At 62.0% G+C, this 27,697-nt stretch overlaps 2 protein-coding genes and 2 long non-coding RNA genes across 4 annotated transcripts; all 4 read right to left on the reverse strand.

Annotated features, from left to right (window-relative positions):
• Positions 1-17,384: 17,384 nt before the first annotated feature.
• LOC309452436 (transforming growth factor beta-1-induced transcript 1 protein-like) lies at positions 17,385-20,133 on the reverse strand (the record flags this gene model as incomplete). The annotated part of the gene is made up of 8 exons (XM_082077061.1): positions 17,385-17,528; positions 17,777-17,925; positions 18,663-18,744; positions 19,040-19,213; positions 19,423-19,563; positions 19,650-19,734; positions 19,807-19,876; positions 20,013-20,133. 8 exons carry the CDS (start codon positions 20,131-20,133, stop codon positions 17,385-17,387), a joined length of 966 nt encoding a protein of 321 aa, XP_081933187.1.
• A 601-nt stretch (positions 20,134-20,734) lies between these two features.
• LOC309452437 lies at positions 20,735-21,553 on the reverse strand. The gene is made up of 3 exons (XR_014186552.1): positions 21,444-21,553; positions 21,232-21,335; positions 20,735-20,756 (listed from the first exon to the last, which is right to left on the reverse strand). It is a non-coding gene; the product is annotated as an uncharacterized lncRNA (long non-coding RNA).
• Positions 21,554-21,675: 122 nt separating this feature from the next.
• LOC309452438 (uncharacterized protein) lies at positions 21,676-23,494 on the reverse strand (the record flags this gene model as incomplete). Its single annotated transcript, XM_082077062.1, has 4 exons — positions 23,215-23,494; positions 22,706-22,845; positions 21,758-22,337; positions 21,676-21,692 (listed from the first exon to the last, which is right to left on the reverse strand). Exons 2-4 carry the CDS (start codon positions 22,802-22,804, stop codon positions 21,676-21,678), a joined length of 696 nt encoding a protein of 231 aa, XP_081933188.1. The 5' UTR covers positions 22,805-22,845; positions 23,215-23,494.
• A 221-nt stretch (positions 23,495-23,715) lies between these two features.
• On the reverse strand, positions 23,716-27,234 carry LOC309452435. The gene is made up of 4 exons (XR_014186551.1): positions 27,165-27,234; positions 26,416-26,710; positions 25,303-25,466; positions 23,716-23,940 (listed from the first exon to the last, which is right to left on the reverse strand). It is a non-coding gene; the product is annotated as an uncharacterized lncRNA (long non-coding RNA).
• Between the last annotated feature and the right edge of the window lie 463 nt (positions 27,235-27,697).

Raw genomic sequence — 27,697 nt, forward strand, 5'->3', positions numbered from 1 at the left:
CAGCCGGAGCTGGGGGGCGCGGTCAGCCGGAGCTGGGGGGCGCAGGCAGCCGGAGTTGGGGGGCGCAGCCAGCCGGAGCTGGGGGGGGCAGGCAGCCGGAGTTGGGGGGCGCAGGCAGCCGGAGTTGGGGGGCGCAGGCAGCCGGAGCTGGGGGGCGCAGGCAGCCGGAGTTGGGGGGTGCAGGCAGCCGGAGTTGGGGGGCGCAGGCAGCCAGAGCTGGGGGGCGCAGGCAGCCGGAGCTGGGGGGGCAGGCAGCCGGAGTTGGGGGGCGCAGGCAGCCGGAGTTGGGGGGCGCAGGCAGCCGGAGTTGGGGGGCGCAGGCAGCCAGAGCTGGGGGGCGCAGGCAGCCGGAGTTGGGGGGCGCAGGCAGCCGGAGTTGGGGGGCGCAGGCAGCCGGAGTTGGGGGGGGGCGCAGGCAGCGGGAGCTGGGGGGGCAGCCAGCCGGAGGGGGGCGGCCAGGCTGCCTTCGCTGTTCTCTGAGCAGGAGCTGCAGTGGGAAAGGGAAGGAAAGGGCCGTTATTTGTGTCACAGTCCTGGGAAACAGCCCCGAATCCCCCGCTTCAGTATTAACCCAGTGAGCAAATTAACTGCCAAAAAAATGGATCTTAAAAGCTTCTTTGAGCACAAATTATCCTAAAAACAGACCCAAAATGAAGTAAATTGAATTGGAGACCAAGCAGCCTTAAAAATCTCAAAAACCCGCCCAAATATGGTCCCTCACAGCTTTATATAATAAGATATCTATGTAAAAACAGATTAGATACATTACATAGTAATTATATATTAATATAGATATTATTATATAATGAATATCATTATTATTACAATATTAAGTTATATATCATTATATTATGCCATTATATATTAATTATAAATTACATTAAGTAATATCATTGAATATTAGTTGATCAGTTAATTATATCAGATTATATATTATATATATTTCTGCTATTCATCATATTATATCTTATAGTAGTATATTACTATATGGATTTTATCTATATATTTAATATTAATATATTATTTAATAAATTAAATAATATATTGAATTACAATTAAGTTAAAATAAATTAAAATCCATAACTAAATGTAAAATCCCATGTAACAATGCAGTGGGTTCACCTTCCTCTCCTCGAGACAGCGCGGGGGCGGGGCCAGGGGAGGCTCCCAATGTAACCCAATGTAACAATGCAGCGGGTTCACCTTCCTCTCCTCGAGACAGCGCGGGGGCGGGGCCAGGGGAGGTTCCCAATGTAACCCAATGTAACAATGCAGCGGGTTCACCTTCCTCTCCTCGAGACAGCGCGGGGGCGGGGCCAGCGGGAGGCTCCCAATGTAACCCAATGTAACAATGCAGCGGGTTCACCTTCCTCTCCTCGAGACAGCGCGGGGGCGGGGCCAGCGGGAGGCTCCCAATGTAACCCAATGTAACAATGCAGCGGGTTCACCTTCCTCCCCTCGAGACAGCGCGGGGGCGGGGCCAGGGGAGGCTCCCAATGTAACCCAATGTAACAATGCAGCGGGTTCACCCTCCTCTCCTCGAGACAGCGCGGGGGCGGGGCCAGGGGAGGTTCCCAATGTAACCCAATGTAACAATGCAGCGGGTTCACCCTCCTCTCCTCGAGACAGCGCGGGGGCGGGGCCAGCGGGAGGTTCCCAGGCGGCACCGGCCAATCAGCGAGCGGCTCCTCGGCCCCTCAGCGTGGGGGAGAACGGGACGGGGAGACAAAATGGCGGCGCGTTAAAAAAGCCGAATTTGTTCCCGCTTAAATATTAATTCAGTAAATTGTAAATAAATAGATTTTTAAAGCTTTTTTTGGGGCGCAAAGCAGCACCAGATCTGGGACCCCCCCAGACACGTTCAATAAAGTGAATTCAGCCCTAAAACCCCCAAAAAGCATCGAAATGCCCTCCCGACTTTAAATACAATAATTTACACACTGATTTCAACAACTATTTAAATTATTTTAACAATTAATAATTTAAACAAGTAAGCGGCTTTAGGAGCCTCAGAACCGCTCAAAATGCTCAAAAAAACCCTCATAAAACCTCAAAAAGCCCCGTTTAAATATAATAATTTAAATTAATAAGGGCTCTAAAAACCCTGATTGGGACTCACAATCCCGGGAAAAGCCCCAAATCCCCCCGAGCTTTGAACTTTAACTCTCCCGATAAACCCTCAATAAACAGATTTGAAAGGCGCCGTTTGGCACAAATCGGGACCCAAAAAATACGTAAAAAAAACTTTTAAAAGCTGAATTGCTGAGAAAAGCCCCGACCCGGCTCCTCCCGCTCTCAACACAACGATTCGAACCGTTAAAGCGGCTCCGGGAGCCTTAACCGCCCCCCCCCCAACCCGCGGCTTTAAAACCCCAATTCCGATCAAAACCCCCAAACACAGCCCAGCCCCCGCTCGCTCATTAACCCGCCGAGCCGCAATTAACACCCGCACGGTAATTACCGCCCTGACCCCCAATTAACACCCGCACGGTAATTACCGCCCTGACCCCCAATTAACACCCGCACGGTAATTACCGCCCTAACCCCCAATTAACACCCGCACGGTAATTACCGCCCTGACCCCAATTAACACCCGCACGGTAATTACCGCCCTGACCCCCAATTAACACCCGCACGGTAATTACCGCCCCAGCCCCCAATTAACACCCGCACGGTAATTACCGCCCTGACCCCCAATTAACAGCCGCACGGTAATTACCGCCCCAGCCCCCAATTAACACCCGCACGGTAATTACCGCCCAGCCCCCAATTAACACCCGCACGGTAATTACCGCCCTAGCCCCCAATTAACACCCGCACGGTAATTACCGCCCTGACCCCCCGTTACCCGGTTCCGGCCGCTCTCGGGTTTCCCGCCGCGGGGGGGGGGGGGGGGGGGGGTGCTCAGCCGGTTCGTCAGTGCTCAGGAGCTCGCGCAGCCGCTGCAGCCTCCACGTGTCTGGTCCCGCGCGCGCTCTGCGCCGCCCCCTTTATCACCTCATTGTCCCGCCCAGTCCCGCCCCCCGCCCGCCCTCCGGCCAATGGACGAGCCGCCCCCCCTCAGCCGCGCTGCCCAGGGGCGCTAGCGAATCAGCGCCGGTTACTGGGAGCGCGAAATTTGGCAGAAAGGCAGTGACCAATCAGTGCCTTCCTCCCCTCAGCCACATGGTGACCAATCGGCGCCTTTCTCTCACCCCCTCTGAGAATCCCACGTGGGGATGAGCCAATGGACGACTTCCATGGCTGACACCGCCAGCCAATCAGCGAGCGCCTCCTCCCTCCCTCGGTATAAAATAGCGAATGCGAGCAGAAGAGGGAGACAAGATGGCGGCAGAGCAGACGTCATGGCGGCGTGCGGCGGCGATTGAGGAGGAAGGAGGACAGTCGGGGCTGAGCGGAAAACCGGCGGCTCCTCCGGCCGCGGCAGCAGCAGCGATCGGGGATGTGGGGGCGGGAACCGGCGGCTTCTCCGGCAGCAGCAGCAGCGATCGGGGGATGGGGGGGACGGAACAGCGGCGGCTTCTCCGGCCGCGGCAGCAGCAGCGATTGGGGAATGTGTGTGGGGGGGGGAACCGGCGGCTTCTCCGGCCGCGGCAGCAGCAGCGATCGGGGATGTGGGGGGGGCGGGAACCGGCGGCTTCTCCGGCCGCGGCAGCAGCAGCGATCGGGGATGTGGGGGCGGAAACCGGCGGCTTCTCCGGCCGCGGCAGCAGCAGCGATCGGGGATGTGGGGGGGGCGGGAACCGGCGGCTCCTCCGGCCGCGGCCAGGACGTGGCTTCACCGGCACCGGGGGCGCGAGCCCGCGCGCTGCGGGGCTGCGGGCGGGTGCGGGGCCGGGGGCTCCGGGGGTCCCGAGCGGCGGCCGTGGGGCGGGAGGGGCGGCTGTGGTGATAACCTGCGGGGCACTTAGGTGGCTGCTGTGGGGGCTCTTCAGAGGCGTGTCTGGAGCTTATGGGGCAGGAACGGGGCTGCTGTAGCGGTACCGGTGGGGCACCCATAGGGCAGCCATGGCGTTGTTTAGGGGTCACCTATTTGGGGGGGGCCGCGCGCGCAGCTGAGTGTGGCCCCACCCACGCGGGTGGGGTCAGTGCTGAGGGGCGGGGACTGGGAGGACACGCCCATTGGGAGGTCAGCCTGGGGAAAGTGGGCAGGGGTGGGGACTCCGTGTGTCACGCCCCCATAGGAGGAGCCTCTTGGGGTAGGGAGAGGGGCACGCCCGAAGGGGGCGTGGCTTAGGAAGGGAGGGGTGGAGCCGAGATAAAGGTGGGCTCTGTACAGCACGTGCTCTGAGGGGGCGTGTTTTAGGAGGGGCTGAGTTTGAAGGTGGGGCTGGGGGCGGGGCCTCGATGCATCATGCTGCTGCGGGTGGGCGGGATGAAAGGGAGGGGTCTGTAAGGGACACGCCCCCAGGGAGGGCACAGACGGGCAGGGGCGGAGCTTGGACGGGGTGGAGTTGGGGGCGTGGCTTTCTCAGACCACGCCCCTGGAGGGAGAGGCCAGACTGGACAGCACATGAAAAATTAAAATTAACTGTTGTTAACCACATCGAGTTTGCTGACTTTTATTTTAACTCAGAGGTAATTAACACCGGTCATGTTCTTGCACAACCCCAGAAAAGCTGTGGTTAAATTCAGACTGTCATAACTCACTGTTTTCTGATTTTATTTTACATCTACATATCTTTTACTGTTCCATTGGGAATCATCACTGCCTGGGAACTTTTTAATACCTCTATTTATAAACAGCCACTATTCAGTGGTTCCTTTTTACTTCTCTTTAAAAAAAAAAGTAACATTTTGACTCCGTTTGGTTCTGAGCTTTGTTGCCTCCAATCTCATGGCTCTGTTATAATTTAAATACTAAACAGTCCCGATTACTTTCCAATGCTGTTTAAAATCTAAAGCTTCCTTACTTTGTTTCCTATGCCGTCATTCGTGCCTGCAGTTTATTTCATAACGGTTGTGCAAATGGAGCTACCAATGACTCCACATTAGTTTTCTGCCTTTACCATTTCAAAGGAATTCCAAACAATGTGGTTTTTAAACTAGGATTCAGACTGGGAATAACTGCTGCCTAGTTCACCAACAAGTAATAGCTGAAATTAAATTCAGTTATTGCTCACGCCTAAATAATTTCATTTATTTACACTCTAACATTTTTATCATTACATTACTACCAGCCGGATTAACTAGCACACATTATTTTTTATTACAAACTAGAGATTTTTTCTCCACAGGTATTACTTCCAATTAGTGCTCCAGTATTTATATTCCACTCTTTTAAATTTTACTACATCAATTGGAGATAATTACTGTCTGCAGAGTTTTGAGCAACAGCTAGAGTAGATGACAGGCATTATTTACTCCCAAAGACTCTTCTGGTTACTCTTATTCACGTTTTCATTCTAAATGTCTTACAGTAAGTAAGTAGTTACAAGCATAAAACACCAGGGCCTTGGAATTTCCAGGAAAACCCACCGCAGCGCCTCGACGCGTCCAGAGATCGTCGGTGCCGGCTCCGCCAACGACGCGCCCAACCAGCCCCACGGCTGGGTGCCGGCTCACCACGCTTCGGGTGCCGGCTCTGCAGGTGCTGAGACATTCAAGATTGGTTTTGTATATTTTGGATTATTTTCTCTATTCTTATCAGTAGCATTAGTAAAACATTGTTAATATTTCCAGCTCTCTTCTCTCTGTCCTTCTCCCCCTCCCGATCGCCTGTCCTGAGTGGGGGAAGTGGGGGGGAGAGGGGGTTAACAATACACCTGCCAGGGTTTTACTGTCACCCGCAATCTAAACCCTCGACAGGCGCCAACAGATGGGGGTCCTGAGAGGAGACAAGAGGGCAAAAATGAGGCCTCTGGGATGTGTCAAGAGCAAATGGGGACGTTTTGAGGGGAAGAGAGAAAAGAGGGGAATTTAATGGGGCAAGAGGTCAAACGGGCACCGTGATGCCACCAAAGAGCCTGCAGGGACCAAAGGCAGGCAGGGTCATCGCAGAGGAGCTGGAAGGAAATGGGTTTCTGAGGGAACCAGGGGGCGAGTAAGCTTGTGAGGGGGCCAGAGGCAAAGGGACGTGTCCTGAGGAGAACAAATCGAAAGGTTCTTACCTCCGAGAAGTTGTCCTGGACTTTGGTTCCACCAGCAGCCGTCCTGTGGTCCCGGCACAGCCTGGGGATCCCTGACCCGCACCACCGCAACCTTTAACGGGACACTGGGCCGTTCTAGAGCCTGAATGACAAACAGCAAGTATTTCTCTAGGACAGCTTTGATGGGGGATTGTTCTGTTTTCCCTGCAGCGGACAGGGAGAAATTTCTCCTCCTCACACTACCACTGAACACCCTGATTCTTCAGGCATTTTGGGGCTGTGAGCCCCCAGCTCTCGCTGGCCTGCTCCTCCGGTAACATCATCGTCATCCCCCGAGTTTCCCCATTGATTCACTCCAAAAAACAAAAGTTAGAAAAGGAAAACAGCCCCAGCGGGCAGCTCATTACTTTAAAATGCCATTCACATACGTACATACCAGAGCCCCCAAGCCCGGGGGTCAGCGCCCCGAACAGCCGCAGCCACGTCCCACAGGCCGGCAGCCGCCCCCCGGCACGCTGGGCACGGACGACGGTGCCGCGTCTCCCGCTCCGGCGCTGCTCCCCCCACCGGGGCTGGGGGTCTGCTGAGCATGGGGCGGTCACAGCTCCCCCTGAAACACAGCAATTCCACAGGAGAGTTCTTGAAACATAGCCCCTCGTTTTGCACGTTTCCAGAAAGCATTTCTTATGTCAACTGCCTGATGACAGGCTTGTCTTTTGTAACTTAATCACACTATACATTAATTTAGCAGCTTCTCTTGAATTCCCCCCTTTGCAATATACTTGCAAATTCTTTGGCAGTACAAATCTACGAAATATTATCACCTCGTGCTGTGGTACAGCACAATTATTTGTTACCCACTAGCAGTGCCAAACAGAACACTGTAGCATAATGTAAGTCAAAATGGCTCGCATCAAAATCAGACTCATAAGATCAACGCTGATGGAGCTGTGAAGCCGCAGCTCCTGCCGGTTCTGACGGTTCTTTCTTATCTGGCACCTCTGACTGCTTGTGTTTCTTATCTGGCACCTCTGGCTGCTGCGGGGCAAACAGCGTCTCTGCCCCCTGGCCGTGCGCTGCAGTACCCGAGTTTCGCCACAGGGCGGCGACACTGAGACCCGCCGCGGCACCGCATTGGGGCGGCCGGGTGCAGCACCGCGCTTTGTCCACAGGACGGCGACACTGAGACCCGCCGCGGCACAAATGGCATTTCTGTCCCCCCAGAAATCCTGGGTCCCTCCTGAACTCCTGGGTCCCTCCGGAACTCCTGGGTCCCCTCCGGAACTCCTGGGTCCCCTCCGGAACTCCTGGGGGAAAAAAACATGCCCCTCGCGGTGGGGGGCTGTGCTGGTTTTGTTACAAAACAAGTTTCTCTTTTAGTGAATTTGCCTGTCAGCTAAAGCTTCATATTAGCTGCATTTTCCTGGAGAACCAGATACGTGTTGTGGTAAACAGAGCAATGGAATGCTAACTTGTTGCTAAGGACACATTCACATCTTGCAAGAGGGGCAACAAGAAACAGGTGACCGAGAAACTGACCGACTGTGTATAACATCCCATTCACGTGAATACTTCATATAAAAGTGGGAGATCATGAGGATCTCGTCCTCCTAATGGATATTGGTCTCGAAACTGTAGCCTGGGAAATGAAACGATATGCTGGAAGAATCGAAGCAAAGCAAACCCCTTGGAGGAAATGGGGGATTTAAGGAGATCTTGGCAGAATCCTGCCTCTACCGATGTCAACGAACCATGGAAAGCCCCCGATGGATTATTTTGGATATGTGGAAACAGAGCTTAGGACGAGTTAATGCCTAAATGGAGAGGGTCTTGTACAATAGGGATAATTCAACCAGCATTTTTCCTTTTCCCAAAGGAAAAAGGGAGTCATCTGGGGAAACCTCTGTACGAAACTTTAAAGAGAGAGAAGAGGGGTTTAACACATGTCCCCATAGGAGGAACGCAAACTTGGAGAGGTGATGAATGGCCTGCGAAAAGGATAATTGAATACTATGATCCAGCCACCTGGGCCCAAGATGGGAGCTGGGGATACCGTACCCCAATATACATGCTAAACCGAATTATCCGGTTGCAAGCAGTGGTTGAAATAAGAAGCAACCGGACAGCTGAGGCACTGAATCTCATAGCGAGACAGTTGTCTCAGACCAGGGCTGCAGTGGACCAAAATCGGGTAGCCTTAGATTATCTTTTAGCTGAAGAAGGGGGTGTCTGTGGGAAATGGAATACTTCTGAGTGTTGTTTAGAAATAGATGGTAATGGGGAAGCTATCATGAAAACAGCAGAGGAGATAAAACGAGTTGCGCGTGTCCCAGTACAGAAATGGAATTCTATACTTACCGGCCATTGGTGGGATCACTTCTTTGGGGGAGCTGTTTGTACCGTGTATGATCCCGTGCGTTATTCGGTTAATACATTCAGTATTCCAAGCCATGCAAATCTCAGCCGTGCCTATAGATCCTGAAATGGCAACAAAAGGAACATCGTGTCATTTACACGTGCACGTACCACCACCCCCCAAAAGTGGGGGGCTCCCCTAGGAAAACAAAGCGGGGGCAGCGCCCCAAACAGCCGCAGCCCCCGGCCCACAGGCCGGCAGCTGCCCCCCGGCACGGCAATGCTGCTGGCCAGCCTGAGCAGGGAGCTGTTCGTGCCGGCCAATATCGATACCCCCCTTCGCTCTCTCGCGGGAGAGCAAGTTCTTCAGCTTTCTGGGCAGAAGTCCCTGGAGGTAAAGGTTCAGCTCCCATTACGTGCTGGGCAGCCGTCCCCGCACGCCCGCCTTCACGTACCCCTTGCTTTACGCAAAGCTGCTTCCATCGGTGACCCGGGAGTCTTCGGCATCCTCCAGCGGCCGGTCCTTTCAATCCGCTCCTGCTGTTGCCGAGCATTCGTGGGCCACCGACTGCAGGACGGATCCACTGAGGAAAGAAGCCGCGCCGACAACGTTAGCAGTAGCAATATTTACGTCATTAAACGTTCTAAGGAGGCACCGAGGGAGGGATGTTGTCTGCACACAAACGGGGACCTGACCCCCGTCGGGGGGACGGACGCTGACACGCGGAGACCTGACTGCGAACCCCGCGGGTCACACAGCGTCTCTGCCCCCTGGCAGCTTCTCTTCACAAGCGAGAAGAGAAAACAGGGACAGGGATCTGAAAAAACAAGGCAGAGAACACAGCAGCGGGGGGGACAGAGGAAAAGAGGCCGGAAGAGCACTGAGGAACAGGGCAGAGGAAGAAACAAATCGGCGCGGCGGGGCAGAGACGGAGGAAAAAAGCCCGGCACGGTCAATGGGACAGAGAGGAACGCGGCCACGGGCAGGGAGCGGGACACGGGGACGCAGCGAGAAACCACGGGACGCGGGGAGATACCAAAACGTCGGCAAAAAAGACTCTTGAACACTGTTCTGAAAGTGTTAAACGGCAGGCAATTTCAATACAGCGCACCGCACGCTCAAGGATCGCCCCTGTAATCGAGCGTGCATGTGACTCACGCTTCTTGGTATTTATTACATCTACCTATTGGATATTCATTTGCTCCCAGCGCTTAGTTAATGCATTAGACGGAAGCTCTTTCCATAACCCCACCCTTCGCTGGCAGTCCATCGTTGGTGTGCCAGCGTGTCCACCAAGGGTCTCCAGCGGTCCCCGGTGCCCCCCCGCCCCGGTGTCGGCTTCTCGACCTCATTTCTTGAGCACGCCCACTCTCATTTTGTGCTGCTACTCAAGTAGCTCCTTCTCCATTCAGTGGAACGTTCCATCTTCCCAGCCTGCGAGCCAAGGACATCCCGCTTTGCCCCACCTCCAGTCCCTGTAGAGCCAGTTTTTCTCTGTTCGGTTTCTGTTACGTTAGGCCTGGTCTTGCTACCTTATGCCGAGGGCTTTCTAAAAGATTTTTGTTCCTCCTATCAACGGGAAGCAAGAGGGAGAGCAACAGGCAAAACCGATGGCAGAGCAAGAGAGACCGCGGGGAGCACAGGGGGCTGGAGGAAGAAAGAGAGGAATGAGGAGCCCGCCCGAGAGACGGAGGGCAGGCAAAAAACAACAAAAAAAGAGAAAAACGGGGCGGGGGGCAGCACGAAGGCTCAGAACAGGAACGAGGACGGGAACAGTGCCGTACAGAATGAAGAACGCCAGCAACGCTGAGCACGACAAAGGCACAGAGAGAGAAGACGAAGGGAGGGAGGAAGGAAAGAGAAAGACAGGAAGGTCGGGGGACAGAGCAGCACGTACAGACACAGAGAGGAAGAGAAGAGCGCGGGGACACACAGACGAGAGCGCAGCGGGGGGACACGCACACGGACGAGAGCGCAGCGGGGACGGACACACAGACACGAGAGCGCAGCGGGGGGACACGCACACGGACGAGAGCGCAGCGGGGGGACGGACACACGCGAGAGCGCAGCGGGGGGACACGCACACGGACGAGAGCGCAGTGGGGGGACGGACACACAGACGAGAGCGCAGCGGGGGGACGGACACACAGACGAGAGCGCAGCGGGGGGACGGACACACAGACGAGAGCGCAGCGGGGGGACGGACACACAGACGAGAGCGCAGCGGGGACGGACACACAGACGAGAGCGCAGCGGGGACGGACACACAGACGAGAGCGCAGCGGGGACGGACACACGGACACGAGAGAGAGCGCAGCGGGGACGGACACACAGACATGAGAGCGCAGCGGGGACGGACACACGGACACGAGAGAGAGCGCAGCGGGGACGGACACACGGACACGAGAGCGCAGCGGGGACGGACACACGGACACGAGAGCGCAGCGGGGACGGACACACGGACACGAGAGAGAGCGCAGCGGGGACGGACACACGGACACGAGAGAGAGCGCAGCGGGGACGGACACACAGACATGAGAGCGCAGCGGGGACGGACACACGGACACGAGAGAGAGCGCAGCGGGGACGGACACACGGACACGAGAGAGAGCGCAGCGGGGACGGACACACAGACACGAGAGCGCAGCGGGGGGACGGACGGACACACACGAGAGCACAGCGGGGGAACGGACACACGGACATGAGAGCGCAGCGGGGGAACGGACACACGGACACGAGAGCGCAGCGGGGGAACGGACACACGGACACGAGAGCGCAGCGGGGACGGACACACGGACACGAGAGCGCAGGGGGGACGGACACACGGACACGAGAGCGCAGCGGGGACGGACACACGGACACGAGAGCGCAGCGGGGACGGACACACGGACACGAGAGCGCAGGGGGGGGACGGACACACGGACACGAGAGTGCAGCGGGGACGGACACACAGACACGAGAGCGCAGCGGGGACGGACACACGGACACGAGAGCGCAGCGGGGACGGACACACGGACACGAGAGCACAGGGGGGGGACGGACACATGGACACGAGAGCGCAGCGGGGACGGACACACGGACGAGAGCGCAGCGGGGGGACGGACACACGGACACGAGAGCGCAGCGGGGATGGACAGACGGACACGAGAGCGCAGCGGGGGGACGGACACACGGACGCGAGAGCGCAGCGGGGACGGACACACGGACGCGAGAGCGCAGCGGGGACGGACACACGGACATGAGAGCGCAGGGGGGGGACGGACACACGGACACGAGAGCGCAGGGGGGGGACGGACACACGGACACGAGAGCGCAGGGGGGACGGACACATGGACACGAGAGCGCAGGGGGGACGGACACACAGACATGAGAGCGCAGCGGGGACGGACACACGGACACGAGAGTGCAGCGGGGACGGACACACGGACACGAGAGCGCAGGGGGGGGACGGACACACGGACACGAGAGCGCGGGGGGGACGGACACACACACACGAGAGCGCAGGGGGGGGACGGACACACGGACACGAGAGCGCAGGGGGGACGGACACACACACACGAGAGCGCAGGGGGGGGACGGACACACGGACACGAGAGCGCAGGGGGGGGACGGACACACGGACACGAGAGCGCAGCGGGGACGGACACACGGACACGAGAGCGCAGCGGGGACGGACACACGGACACGAGAGCGCAGGGGGGACGGACACACGGACACGAGAGCGCAGGGGGGACGGACACACGGACACGAGAGTGCAGCGGGGATGGACACACGGACACGAGAGCGCAGCGGGGACGGACACGCAGACGAGAGCGCAGCGGGGACGGACACACGGACACGAGAGCGCGGGGGGGGACGGACACACGGACACGAGAGCGCAGCGGGGACGGACACACGGACACGAGAGCGCAGCGGGGACGGACAGACACGAGAGCGCAGCGGGGACGGACACACGGACGCGAGAGCGCAGCGGGGGGACGGACACACGGACACGAGAGCGCAGCGGGGGAACGGACACACGGACACGAGAGCGCAGCGGGGACGGACACACAGACACGAGAGCGCAGGGGGGGGACGGACACACGGACACGAGAGCGCAGGGGGGGGACGGACACACGGACACGAGAGCGCGGGGGGGGACGGACACACGGACACGAGAGCGCAGGGGGGACGGACACACGGACACGAGAGCGCAGGGGGGACGGACACACGGACACGAGAGCGCAGGGGGGGGACGGACACACACACACGAGAGCGCAGGGGGGGGACGGACACACACACACGAGAGCGCAGGGGGGGGACGGACACACGGACACGAGAGCGCAGGGGGGATGGACACACGGACACGAGAGCGCAGGGGGGGGACGGACACACACACACGAGAGCGCAGGGGGGGGACGGACACACGGACACGAGAGCGCAGGGGGGACGGACACACGGACACGAGAGCGCAGGGGGGACGGACACACGGACACGAGAGCGCAGCGGGGACGGACACACGGACACGAGAGCGCAGGGGGGACGGACACACGGACACGAGAGTGCAGCGGGGATGGACACACGGACACGAGAGCGCAGCGGGGGGACGGACACACAGACGAGAGCGCAGCGGGGACGGACACGCAGACGAGAGCGCAGCGGGGACGGACACACGGACACGAGAGCGCAGGGGGGGGACGGACACACGGACATGAGAGCGCAGCGGGGACGGACACACGGACACGAGAGCGCAGCGGGGACGGACAGACACGAGAGCGCAGCGGGGACGGACACACGGACGCGAGAGCGCAGCGGGGGAACGGACACACGGACACGAGAGCGCAGCGGGGGAACGGACACACGGACACGAGAGCGCAGCGGGGACGGACACACGGACACGAGAGCGCAGCGGGGACGGACACACGGACACGAGAGCGCAGGGGGGACGGACACACGGACACGAGAGCGCAGGGGGGACGGACACACGGACACGAGAGCGCAGGGGGGGGACGGACACACGGACACGAGAGCGCAGCGGGGGGACAGACGGACACACACGAGAGCGCAGCGGGGACGGACACACAGACACGAGAGCGCAGCGGGGACGGACACACAGACACGAGAGCGCAGCGGGGACGGACACACACGAGAGCGCAGCGGGGACGGACACACGGACACGAGAGCACAGCGGGGGGACGGACACACGGACACGAGAGCACAGCGGGGGGACGGACACACGGACACGAGAGCACAGCGGGGGGACGGACACACGGACACGAGAGCGCAGGGGGGACGGACACACACGAGAGCGCAGCGGGGACGGACACACGGACACGAGAGCGCAGCGGGGACGGACACACGGACACGAGAGCGCAGCGGGGACGGACACACACGAGAGCGCAGCGGGGACGGACACACAGACAAGAGCGCAGGGGGGGGATGGACACACGGACACGAGAGCGCAGCGGGGACGGACACACGGACACGAGAGCGCAGCGGGGGGACAGACGGACACACACGAGAGCGCAGCGGGGACGGACACACAGACACGAGAGCGCAGCGGGGACGGACACACACGAGAGCGCAGCGGGGACGGACACACAGACACGAGAGCGCAGCGGGGACGGACACACAGACACGAGAGCGCAGCGAAGACGGACACACAGACACGAGAGCGCAGCGGGGACGGACACACACACACGAGAGCGCAGGGGGGACGGACACACAGACACGAGAGCGCAGCGGGGACAAGAGAACAGCGGGGACAAGAACGGGCCAGCGAAAGCGTGGGGAAAAAGGAGACGGAGGGGCAGGGAGGCACCAGGACACACAAGCCGGGGACGAGGCCCGAGGGCCAGGGACTCACAGCGGCTCTCGCTTTCGGTGGCTGCCAGGAGGCTTCTAACAGCTCAGACGCTCCTGTCCCCTCCTCTCCTCCCTCGGGGCGCTCGGCCGTCCTCAGCCTAGGAGAACGCGGTGGGGTGTCAGGGCTGCTACGAGACGAGGCTTCGGGGACACGGAGCCTCGCTGGCTCGCTCGCCACGCAGCCGTCCCGCTCCGGGATACGCGCACGGACCTGCCGCGCACGTTGACGGCCTGGCCCGCTGCACGCCACGCAGAGGGACCCTTCGCCACCCGGAGAGAGGGGCTCCCTCTCTTGCCCGCCGCAGGAAGCAGACGTCGGGCCGACGGCCCCGCATTTCTTCCTCTTTACCTCTCCGGCTCCAGCCGCGGCAGCACCCGTCCCTTTTCCCGCCGCGCTGCCAGACGAGCCTCGCCAGCCCGAGGCGGGCGCAGCCGACGGCATCCCCGGGGTGGCAGCGAACGGCCGCATCCTCAGCGTGGCCTCTGGGAGCGGGAAAGAAGAAGCAGCAGCTGTTAGCACCGTAGCTCACCCCTGCCTGAGCCTGCTCCTTCCGCACGGGCCACCAGAGAGGTGCCGAGGGCCGGCCTGCCGCCTTCACCGTGGGGCTCGGGAGCGGCCCGGGAACACGGGACGGGTTCGCAGGAGCTGCCGCGGCTGGGGGCGGCTGCACGGGGCGAGCGGGGCCGCGGGAGGAGGCTCAGGGGGAGCTCTGGCGAGCTGGGGACGCACCCGGCATCTGCCCCCGGCCGGCTGGCGCCTCCTGCTCCTCTGCGGCACGCTGGCCAATACACTGACAATACACCTATTAGTTAAATAGAAACTAAGCACTCTGCTTCTAAACAACGTGTTATTTAATCATCTGTCTCCCTCTTGTCATGCAGAAGGATCTAAAAGGTGAAAAATATCCCCTCAGCGTGCAGGGGGTCAGAAAGCATTTCCCTCACATCAGCTGGTTAATGAGGGTATGAGTTCTATAACTTCATGACAGCATACACTAACTTGGCAGCTTCTCTTGAATTCCCCCCTTTGCAATATACTTGCAAATTCTTTGGAAGTATAAATCTACAAAATATTATCATCTCGTGCTGTGGTACAGCACAATTATTTGTTACCCACTAGCAGTGCCAAACAGAACACTGTAGCATAATGTAAGTCAAAATGACTAGCATCAACATCAGACTCATAAGATCAACGCTGATGGAGCTGTGAAGCCGCAGCTCCTGCCGGTTCTGACGGTTCTTTCTTATCTGGCACCTCTGACTGCTTGTGTTTCTTATCTGGCACCTCTGGCTGCTTCGGGACAAACAGCGTCTCTGCCCCCTGGCCGTGCGCTGCAGTACCCGAGTTTCGCCACAGGGCGGCAGCACTGAGGCGCGCCGCGGCAGCCCCGGGCGAGCAGTCGCTCCGCATGTCCCCGGAATCCCGAAAAAAAACCCAAAAAACAAACGCAACAAAACAAAAAAGCACACGGAGAGCCGCGGCACGAAAGCCGCGCCTACAGGACACGGAACCCGCCGCGCCTCGCCCCGAGCTCCCGCCGAAGCGGCGCCCCACCACCGAGCCTGCAACCGCGCCTCAGCTCCGCTTTTAAACGCGCCCCCGCTAACGGGGGCTGCGCCGCTCCCGGAGGGACTGCCGGACCGGGCACGGGCGCTGCGCCGGAGGGAGACGCGGCTCCAGACCGCAAGCCTTCAGCGCACCTGCCCTCGGGCTCGCACGCCGCCCACCAGCTTCGCCAGCTCGGCCGTAAGGGCGGGGGGGAAACGGAGCCCCTCCCGCTCCCCCCGTTCCAACGGCACGGTCCCCGTGGCCGCGGCCGCGCTCACCTGCCGCCTCTTCCGCCGTTCCGCTCCGTTCCCCTCGCGCTCTCCCGCCGGCTCCGCGCGCACCGAACCCGGTTGCCGTTCGCTCCCGGTTACCCCCCCCCCCCCTCCCCGATCGCCGCCCAGAAGCGCTCCCAGGAGGGGCATGCGCAGTAGGGAGACCGCAACGCCCGTCCCTCCAGCAACCTGATAGGCGGACAGAGTGGCAACTGACGTGCCTAGGCAGCCAACCAGCGCTCCGCCCCTCCAGCCCTCCAGCCCTCCCGCGCCATCTGATTGGCCCGCTCTGAATCCTCTCAATCCTCACCCGCACGGCCTCTCCTTGGGGAAAAAACATGCCCAAACACTAGGGAGCCGTGGGGAAACCAGTGAGAGACAAGACGGACAGCAGCAACGGCAAGTGCAATCTGGCTTCAATTCTGATCGTGCACTTCAAAGCCTCTCTCAGTCCTACCAATGACTGCTCCTTTTCTGGAAGGACAAACTTTCTTACCTGAACATCCTAAATTGAAGACTCCACAGACAGAATGGGGATTGAGCCACGGGACAACGTGCCATCGATTTACACTAATGGGGAAAAAAACCCCTAGAAGTCAGCCCCAAATTTAAAATTGCACGTGTCTTTTCCAAGCAGAATGAGCCTGTGATTCCACAAAAAGGGACGGCACAGAGCAGGTCAGCTTATCAGAGAAAGACAGTGACAGGGAGCCAGACAAGGTGACACAGAGAGAGGGAGAGCGAGGCAAACGGGACGGAGAGGCCGAAATGACGCTCCACAGCCTCCCCTCCCTCGCCCCGACCCCCGTTTCCCCGTTAACTCCCGCTACCCGCGCCGAGACACCACGGACGCGTTGGCCAGGCAGGCAGCTGTTCAAACGGGATTGACTCGGCGCGCTCTGATTGGCTGCTTTCCACCCCACCGCGCCGTGCTCCTATTGGCTGCGCCTTCCGCGGTCCGCCCCCAGGTGCCCGCCTCAGCGTCGGACCTGACTGAGGACTGCGCACTTTGGGCATGCGCAGTACGGACACCCCAACGCCCGCCCCTCCGGCAACCTCATTGGCTGCCTACGCACATCACTTGCCATTCTCCCTGCCTATCAGCGTTCCGCCCCTCGACTCTAACCCTAAGCCTAACCCAAGCCTAACCCTAACCCAACCCTAACCCAGCCATAACGCAACCCTGACCCCCTACTGTTATTTTGGGATCACCCTGTGATGTGAGGCACCAAATCCCCCCAAACCGATTTCAAATCCCATCACTTTGGGGTGTTTTATTGTGCACGTTCAGCCGCAGGGACCCCGGGAGCCGCCGCTGGGGACACCGGGGACACCGGGGACACGCGGCGGTGCCGCTCGCACACAGGGCGCCCGTTGTCCTCGAAGAAGGTGCCGCTGGGGAAGGGGGAGGAGAACGCCTGGGGACATGGGGACATTAGGGATACGGGGACATGGGATGTGGGACACCAGGGATGGGGACACACAGGGAACATGGGGACACCGGGGCCCATGGGGACACCGGGGATCATGGGGTGATGGAGACATGGGGACACCAGGGACACCAAGGACCAGGAGACACGGGCCGGGGGGACCCCAGGGGCACAGAGATGCAGGGACACGGGTGGGGTGTCCCAGGGGACACGGGTGGGGGTTCCCAGGGTGTCACCTGGCAGACGAAGCACCGCGGGTGCCACAGCCCCCCCATGGCGGCCACGAACTCGGCGACAACGGGAGCCGAGCAGCCCGGGCAGCGCGGGGAGAACAGCAGCGAGAAGTCGCGGGGACAGAAGGGACGGCCGTCCTGCTCCACGAACCCTGCGGCACCGGGGACAGCGCGGGGACATCAGCGGGGGGACATCGAGGGACACCATGGGATCGAGGGGACAGCACGCGGACATCAGCGGGGACATCGAGGGACACCATGGGATCGAGGGGACAGCGCGGAGACATCAGCGGGGGGACATTGAGGGACATCATGGGGGGGACAGGGGGACATGGGGACATGGACATGGGGACAGGGAGACATGGGTAATCCCTAACATTCTGTGATTCTGTGATGGGGATGTGGGGACATGGGGACAGGGGGACCTGGGGACAGGGGGACATGGGGACATGGGGACATGGGGACATGGGGACATGGGTAATCCCTGACATTCTGTGATTCTGTGATGGGGACATGGGGACAGGGGCACTGGGGCATGGGGGGACAGGGGGACATGGGGACATGGGGACAGGGGGACATGGGGACATGGGGACATGGGGACAGGGGGACAGGGGGACAGGGAGACATGGGGACAGGGAGACATGGGGACAGGGGGACATGGGCAATCCCTGACATTCTGTGATTCTGTGATGGGGACATGGGGACAGGGGCACTGGGGAGCGGGGGACGTGGGGACAGGGGCACTGGGGGATGGGGGGACGTGGGGACAGGGGCACTGGGGGGGGGGGGACGTGGGGACAGGGGCACTGGGGAGGGGGGGACGTGGGGACAGGGGGATGGGGGGACATGGGGACAGGGGGATGGGGGGACGTGGGGACAGGGCACCCACCCTGGTCCCCCAGGGCCTTCCCGCAGTGGGCGCAGCAGAAGTGCTGCGGGTGCCACGTGTGTCCCAGCGCCGTCACCACCTCCTGGGGACACGGGGACGTGGGGACGTCACCCAGGAGCTCCCGCCACCCCGTGTCCCCACGCGGCCTCCCACGGCCCCCATGGCCCCCAGAAGGTCCCACATCCCCCTGACCCCCCATAAGGTCCCATGTCCCCCCATAAGGTCCCATGTCCCCCCACATCCCCCCATGTCCCCCCATAAGGTCCCATGTCCCCCCAACCTCCATGTCCCCCCACATCCCCCCATGTCCCCCCATAAGGCCCCACGTCCCTCCATGTCCCCTCATGTCCCCCCATCCCCCGTGTCCCCATTGTCACCTGCAGCACGGGTTGGTGGCACTGGGCGCATTTGGGGGCAAAGAGGCGTCCGTAGTCAGGGGGGCAATAGGGGACCCCCCCCCGCTCCAGAAACGGGGACCCCCCCAGGGCCCCCCCGCAATGGCCACACACCAGATGTTCGGGGTGCCAGAGGCGCCCCAAAGCCACCAGAGCCTGGGGGGACATTAGGGACACCCTCCAGTTGGGGGACACCCCCACTTGGAGGGGGCACCAAAGGACCCCCCATTGTTGGGGTTCAATGAGGGACCATCCCCATCCAAAAAAGCCCCAACTTTGGGGTTCCCCACAAAAACCCCCAACTTTTTGGGGTCTCCCCCAACTTTGGGTTCCCCCCCCGCCCCAGGGGGACCCCACAAACCTACCTTGCCCGCGATTGGCCGCCGACAACCCCCACAAACCCCCTTGTCCTGCGTGGGGACTCCCCGATTGGCCAGGTCCTGCTCCAGTGTCACCAGAAGCTCCTCAAGGTTCCCCTCGCTGGGACCCCCCAATTTTTGGGGGGGCTGGGGGGGGAAATGACCCCAAAAGAAACTTATGGGTGGGGAGGGGTCATGTGGGGGGGAACACCCCAAAACCCCCTGGGACTTACGGGGGGGTGAAGGTTGAAGTCGGCGAGTGAGGCCATCAAACGGTCCAGCTCCTGCATGGCCGAGGAGGGGGGCGCCCCCACATTTCTGCGGGGCATGGGGGGAGTTTTGGGGTGAAAATGGCGGGTTTGGGGGGTCGGGGGGTGGGGAGGTACTCACTGCGCCCCAGATTTGGGGGGAGGTGGGAGCTCTGGGGTCTTCGTGGGGGAGACGTGGGGCTCGAGTTCAGCTGGAGGGGGATTTGGGGCCATTTAGGGAGTGATTTGGGGGGTGCTGTTGAAGGGTTTGGGGGTGATTTGGGGGATCTTTGGGGTGACTTCAGGTCTGATTTGGGGGTGATTTGGGAGTTTTTGGGGTGCCGGTACCTGCGGGTCCCCCCGGGTGCCGTCCAGGTCCTGCAGGAGGCGCTCGAGCTGCCCCAGGGTGGGCGGGGCCCGGGGGGGGCGGGGCCTCCACACCGAGCTGGGGGAGGGGACACGGCCTCATGGCCCCAATGGCCCCGTGTCCCCATTGTCCCCATTGTCCCCATATCCCCATTGTCCCCAACATCCCCCTGTCCCCATTATCCCATTATCCCCATTGTCCCCATATCCCCATTGTCCCCAACGTCCCCATTGTCCCCATATCCCCATTGTCCCCAACATCCCCCTGTCCCCATTATCCCATTATCCCCATTGTCCCCATATCCCCATTGTCCCCATTGTCCCCATGTCCCCATTGTCCCCATGTCCCCATTGTCCCCATTGTCCCCATTATCCCCATTGTCCCCATATCCCCATTGTCCCCAACGTCCCCATGTCCCCATTGTCCCCATTGTCCCATTATCCCCATTGTCCCCATTATCCCCATTGTCCCCATTGTCCCCATTGTCCCCATATCCCCATTGTCCCCAACGTCCCCATGTCCCCATTGTCCCCATTATCCCCATTGTCCCCATATCCTCATTGTCCACAACGTCCCCATGTCCTCATTGTCCCCATTATCCCCATTGTCCCCATTATCCCCATTGTCCCCACTATCCCATTGTCTCCCCGTTGTCCCCATTGTCCCCCAATGTCCCCATGTTCCCCCCCAGACCTGTAAAGCTGCTCCGTGTCCCCCCCCGGCACCTGGGGACAGAAACATTGGGGGGTTAAATGGGGACATGAGACATCGTCACCCCCCAGTGCCCCCAGTGCCCCCTGTGCCCCCAGTGTCCCCAGTGTCCCCAGTGTCCCCAGTGCCCCCAATGTCCCCAGTGTCCCCAGTGCCCCCAATGCCCCCAATGTCCCCAGTGTCCCCCAGTGCTGCCAGTGTCCCCTGTGCTCCCAATGTCCCCAGTGTTCCCAGTGTCCCCCAGTGTCCCCCAGTGCCCCCAGTGTCCCCAGTGTCCCCAGTGCCCCCAGTGTCCCCTGTGCTCCCAATGTCCCCAGTGTTCCCAGTGTCCCCCAGTGCTCCCAGTGTCCCCAGTGCCCCCAGTGCCCCCAATGTCCCCAGTGCCCCCAGTGTCCCCCTGTGCTCCCAGTGCCCCAAATGTCCCCAGTGCTCCCAGTGTCCCCCAGTGTCCCCAGTGTCCCCAGTGTCCCCAGTGTCCCCATCGCTCACATGACCGTAGGGGAGTGGTGGTCGGGGTGGGGGGATGTCCCCGCCGGGGGGGGAGGGGGGGCGCGCCAGCCGTGACGTCATCTCCAGGTCAGCCAATAGGGCGTCTGGGGAGGGGGTGTGAGGGGACCCAGGAGTTCAGGAGGGACCCAGGCGTCCAGGTCCCCCCCTGCCCAGGACCGACGGACGGACGGACAGACGGACGCAGTCCTTACCCAGGTCCTCCATGGCTGGGATGGGGTGTGGCCCCCCCGGGTGACGTCACTGCACGCGGGCCCCTTGGTGGCCTTGTATGGAAGCAGCCGGACGCCTGGGTCCCCCCCGGACGCCTGGATCCCCCCGGACCCCTGGGTCCCCCCGGACCCCAGGGTCCCCTGCAGTTTCGGGGTGCTCCCGGATGCCTGGGTCCCCTGTGGCGGGGGGGGGTTTCCCCGGACGCCTGGGTCCTCACTGGCTTTGGGGTGCTCCAGGAGGCCTGGGTCCCCCCGGATGCCTGGGTCCCCTGTAGTATTGGGGTGCTCCTGGATGCCTGGGTCCTCAGTGATCCTGGGGTTCCCTATAGTATTGGGGTGCTCCCGGACGCCTGGGTCCTCAGTGATCCTGGGGTTCCCTGTAGTATTGGGGTGCTCCCGGACACCTGGGTCCTCAGTGATCCTGGGGTTCCCTGTAGCGTTGGGGTCCTCCCGGATGCCTGGGTCCTCAGTGGTCCTGGGGTGCTCTGTGATTTCAGGGTTCCCCCGGACTCCTGGGTCCCCTGTAGTACTGGTGTTCTCCCGGACGCCTGGGTCCCGCGTGGTTCCAGGGCTCTCCCGGACGCCTGGGTCCCCCATTGTTGTGGTGTCCCCCCAGTCTCCAGGCTCCTCCCAGCTGTCGGGGTCCCCCCAGATGTCGGGGTCCCCCCCGTCCTCCTCTTCCTCCTCTTCCTCGCGGGGGCCGGGGGGGGTCTGGCTGAAATAGGCCTCCCGGGTGACCCCCAGAATCCAGCGCTCGTATTGGGGGGCGGCCGTGAACTTGGGGGGGCCCCGGGCCCCGCAGCCCCCCCCGCCGGCCACCCCCAGCAGGAACCAGACCCCCCGCTCCAGGCAGAACAGGGGGGACCCCGGCGGCGCCTGCGGGGACACCCCAAAGTCAGGGTCATGGCGGGGGGGAGGACACCCCGAAAGTGGGGACGGAGTGTCCTGGGGTCACCCCCCCCCAAAGGGAGACACCCCGAGGGACCCCAAAACATCCCAGAAGGGACCCCAAAAAGGGACATGAGGACACCAGGGACCCCAAAAAGGACCCCAACCCACCCAAAAGGGACCCCAGAATGAGACACGGGGACTCCAAAATGGGACCCTGGGACCCCAAAACCCCCCCAAAAGGGATCTGGGGACCCCAAAAGGGATGTTTGGGACCCCCCAAAGGACCCAAAGGGACATGGGGACCCCCACCCCCCCCAAAGGGACATGGGGACCCCGGGAGGCCGTTTGGGGACCTGGCAGGCGCTGTCGCTCTCGGGGCCGGTGACACAGACGGTGTCAGGGGGGGTCGGGGTCCCCTCGGGGTCCCCAGCGTCCCCGCAGGACTCGGCCATTGTCACCTCCACGCTGAGCAGCTGCTCGGGGACCCAGGGGCCTGGGGGACACGGGACAGGGGACGTGGGGACAGGGGGGGGACATGGGGACGGGGGGGGACACGGGGACACAGGGACATGGGGATCATGGGGATTTGGGGGGACACGGGGGTTATGAGAGGACATGGCGGGGGACATGGGGATGTCACCGGGGGGGACACAAGAGATGGCAACACCAGGGATGGAGGTGACACTGAAACTGGCGACACCAAGGTTGGGGACATCAGGGCCAAGAGTGACACCAGGGATGGAGACAACAAGGATGGAGGTGACACCAGAAATGGGGACACCGGGGAGGGGGACACCGGGGTGCAGGTGACACAGGTGACACGGGGTGACGGGGATGACACGGGCTGCCCGGCGCCACTCACCCCGCGGCCCCAGGAGGGTCCAGCAGCGCGTCCCCGGGGGCGGCCGGTGGTCCCCGTAGGGCAGGCAGAGCGGGCGCAGGCTCCTCCCGAGCTGCAGGGGGCGCTGCAGCCGCAGCAGCGCCACGTCGTGGCCCCGCCCGGCGCCCACGAAGGCGCCGTGGAGCTGCAGCCGCGACCGCGCGTGGGCGGCGCCGCCCGCGGCCACCACCTGCCAGCCCTGCGGGTCCTGAGCCCTGCGGGAAACGGGCCTCACCGGACGCCGGGGTCCCTCCCGGACGCCTGGGTCCCTCCTGGACTCCTGGGTCCCTCCCGGACATCGGGGTCCCTCCTGAACTCCTGGATCCCTCCCGGACGCCTGGGTCCCCTCCCGGACGCCTGGGTCCCCTCCCGAACTCCTGGGTCCCTCCTGAACTCCTGGATCCCTCCCGGACTCCTGGGTCCCTCCCGATCTCCCGGGTCCCTCCCGAACTCCTGGGTGCCCCCCAGTCCAGGGTTCCCCAGCTCACCCAGGCACAGTCCGTCCTCCAGCCCAGCAGGGGGCGCCTCCCTGGGGCTGGGCGGGAAGGCGGCAGGCGGGAGGTGGCGCCGCAGCCACCGCGCGTGGGCCGGGAGCCCCGTGGCTACGGCCGGACCCCCCGCGCGGGCACAACCCGCCGAGAACGACAGGACCCCGGCCTGGACCCACCGACCGCCGGACAGACACACAACCGGGCCCCCCGAGTCCGCCTGGGGGGACACAGCCATAGAGACACCATGGAGACGCCATAGAGCGTCTACAAACCCCAGAGAGACACCATAGAGACACCATGGAGACGTCATAGAGCGTCTACAAACCCCAGAGAGACACCATAGAGACACCATGGAGACGCCATAGAGCGTCTACAAACCCCAGAGAGACACCATAGAGACACCATGGAGACACTATAGAGAGTCTACAAACCCCATAGAGACACCATAGAGCATCCACAGGTACCATAGAGACACTTAAAGGCACCATGGAGACCCATACAGACCACACAGAGACCACATACAGACCCACAGACATAAAACGGGCCCCCCCCGAGTCTGCCTGGGGGGTACAGAGCACCTATAGACACCTATAGAGCCCTGTGTATCCATATAGAGCTCTATAGAGCCCCACAGACCAGCCCCAGCGCCCCCAAGTCCGCCTGGAACCCCCATAGGGCCATAGCCCCCCTATGGACTCTACACATTCTACAAGATCTGTAGGTGACCCTATGGATTCTATGGCATCTATAGGGTGTTCTATAGGTCCCTGACAGGCCGCATGCCCCTCCTGTCCGCCCACACACACCATGCCGCGCCCCCGAACCCCCATAACCCCCACGCCCCCACATCCCTATGGGAGGCTCCCGAGGGTCTATAGGGTGTATAGGAGGCTCTATAGGCACCTGGCAGGCTCCGTGGCCCTCGGTGCCGCCCGCGCACACCATGCCGCGCCCCCGAACCCCCATAACCCCACACCCCCCACATCCCTATGGGAGGCTCCCGAGGGTCTATAGGGTGTATAGGAGGCTCTATAGGCACCTGGCAGGCTCCGTGGCCCTCGGTGCCGCCCGCGCACACCATGCCGCGCCCCCGAACCCCCATAACCCCACACCCCCACATCCCTATGGGAGGCTCCCGAGGGTCTATAGGGTGTATAGGTGGCTCTATAGGCACCTGGCAGGCTCCGTGGCCCTCGGTGCCGCCCGCGCACACCATGCCGCGCCCCCGAACCCCCATAACCCCACACCCCCACATCCCTATGGGAGGCTCCCGAGGGTCTATAGGGTGTATAGGTGGCTCTATAGGCACCTGGCAGGCTCCGTGGCCCTCGGTGCCGCCCGCGCACACCATGCCGCGCCCCCGAACCCCCATAACCCCACACCCCCACATCCCTATGGGAGGCTCCCGAGGGTCTATAGGGTGTATAGGTGGCTCTATAGGCACCTGGCAGGCTCCGTGGCCCTCGGTGCCGCCCGCGCACACCATGCCGCGCCCCCGAACCCCCATAACCCCACACCCCCACATCCCTATGGGAGGCTCCCGAGGGTCTATAGGGTGTATAGGTGGCTCTATAGGCACCTGGCAGGCTCCGTGGCCCTCGGTGCCGCCCGCGCACACCATGCCGCGCCGCGCCGGCCGCTCCAGCTCGCGCCGCCGCAGGGTCCCGTGCAGGCAGTTACAGGTCGGGGGGCTCAGCAGGGACAGCGCCACCTGCTGGAGGGGGGACCCCGCGGGCAGGGACACTGCGGGGCACAGGGGACACGGGGGACAATGGGGACAATGGGACAGGAGCACAGGGGGACAATGGGATATGGGATAATGGGGACAAGGGGACAGGGAGACATGGGGACAGGGGGACAATGAGGACAATGGGGACGGGGGAAATGGGACAATGGGGTCAATGGGACAATGGGGACACGGGGGACAATGGGGTCAATGGGACAATGGGGACAATGGGACAGGAGGACAGGGGGACAATGGGACAGGAGGACAGGGGGACAATGGGATATGGGATAATGGGGACAATGGGGACAATGGAACAGGGAGACATGGGGACAGGGGGACAATGAGGACAATGGGGACGGGGGGAAATGGGACAATGGGGTCAATGGGACAATGGGGACAATGGGACAGGAGGACAGGGGGACAATGGGATATGGGATAATGGGGACAATGGGGACAATGGAACAGGGAGACATGGGGACAGGGGGACAATGAGGACAATGGGGACGGGGGGAAATGGGACAATGGGGTCAATGGGGACAATGGGGACAATGGGACAATGGGGTCAATGGGACAATGGGGTCAATGGGACAATGGGGACGGGGGAAATGGGACAATGGGACAATGGGGTCAATGGGACAATGGGGTCAATGGGGACAATGGGGACGGGGGAAATGGGACAATGGGACAATGGGGTCAATGGGACAATGGGGTCAATGGGGACCATGGGGACGGGGGGACATGGGGACAATGGGGACGGAGGGACATGGGGACAATGGGGGCAATGGGATAATAGGGACAGGGGGACATGGGGACAGGGGGAAAATGGGACAAGGGGGACAATGGAGACAATGGGACAATGGGACAGGGGACGGGGGACAATGGGATAATGGAACAGGGGACAATGGGAACAATGGGCCGTGGGGCCGTGTCCCCCCAAGAGGACCCAGGCATCCGGGCCCCCCTCACCGTTCTCGGCCACGTGTCCCCAGCCGGTGACCCAGCAGGTGGCGCCGTATGGGAGGGCGTGGCCGGGGCGGGGCAGGCACACGGGGGCCACGCCCGAGCCCGGCCCCGCCCACAGCGGCTCGGCCAATCGCAGCAGGGCCAGGTCGTGACCGCCAGCCACGCCCCGGAAACCAGGGTGAACCAAGATGGCCGACAGCGCCCGCTGACCTCATCGCTGACGTCATCGCCATCGGCCAATCGGAGCTGCCCGGCCACCACCTGCCACGCCCGCAGCTCCGCCCGGGGGCCCGAGGGGCTGGGGGGGGACAGGGGGGACAATGGGGGAGGGGGGCGAGGAGGGACGGGGTGACAATGGGGAGGGGAGCGGGGGGGTCTGGGTGTTCACGGGCCCGGGGGGGCCCAACAGGGGTCTACGTGGCCCAAGAAGGTTTCAGGTGGCCCAGTAGGGTTCTGGGTGGTCCAACCAGGTTCTAGGGCTCCCAGCCGGGTTCTAGGTGGCCCAAGGGGGTTCCAAGTGGTTCCAGGGGGTTCAAGGGATCCCGGCGATGCTCTAGGTAGCCCAATAAGGTCCCAGGTGGCCCAAGGAGGTTCTAGGGAGCCCAACGGGGGTCTGGGTGGCCCAAGGGGGCTCTAGGGGGCCCGGTGCCATTATAGGTGGCCCAGTGATGCTCTAGGTGGCCCAGGGAGGGTCCCGGGCTCTCCCAAGGCCCCAGGGGGTTCCCCAGCCCCCCCACAACCCCCAGACTCACCCTATGAAGCAGTGAGCGGCCGACAGGACCCACCGGGGGGCCACCAGGGTCCCCCCGCAGAAGTGCTGCCGGGTCCAGCCCCCCCAGACTCCTGGGTCCATCCCCCCAGAAACCCGGGTCCCCCCTGGGACACCTGGGTTCCCCCTCCCGGATGCCTGGGTCCCCTTAGCGGAGGGTCCCCCGGGCTCCTGGGTTCCCCCCACACGCCTGGGTCCAGCCCCCCAGAAACCGGGGTCCATCCCCCAGACACCCGGGTCCATCCCCCAGACACCCGGGTCCATCCCCCCAGACACCCGGGTCCATCCCCAGACACCCGGGTCCATCCCCCCAGACACCCGGGTCCATCCCCCCAGACACCCGGGTCCATCCCCCCAGACACCCGGGTCCATCCCCCCCAGACACCCGGGTCCATCCCCCCCAGACACCCGGGTCCATCCCCCCCAGACACCCGGGTCCATCCCCCCCAGACACCCGGGTCCATCCCCCCAGACACCCGGGTCCATCCCCCCAGACACCCGGGTCCATCCCCCCCA

This window comes from Streptopelia decaocto, assembly GCF_964273445.1.
Source record: "Streptopelia decaocto genome assembly, contig: HAP1_SCAFFOLD_138, whole genome shotgun sequence".
In the NCBI taxonomy this organism is placed as follows: Eukaryota; Metazoa; Chordata; class Aves; order Columbiformes; family Columbidae; genus Streptopelia; species Streptopelia decaocto.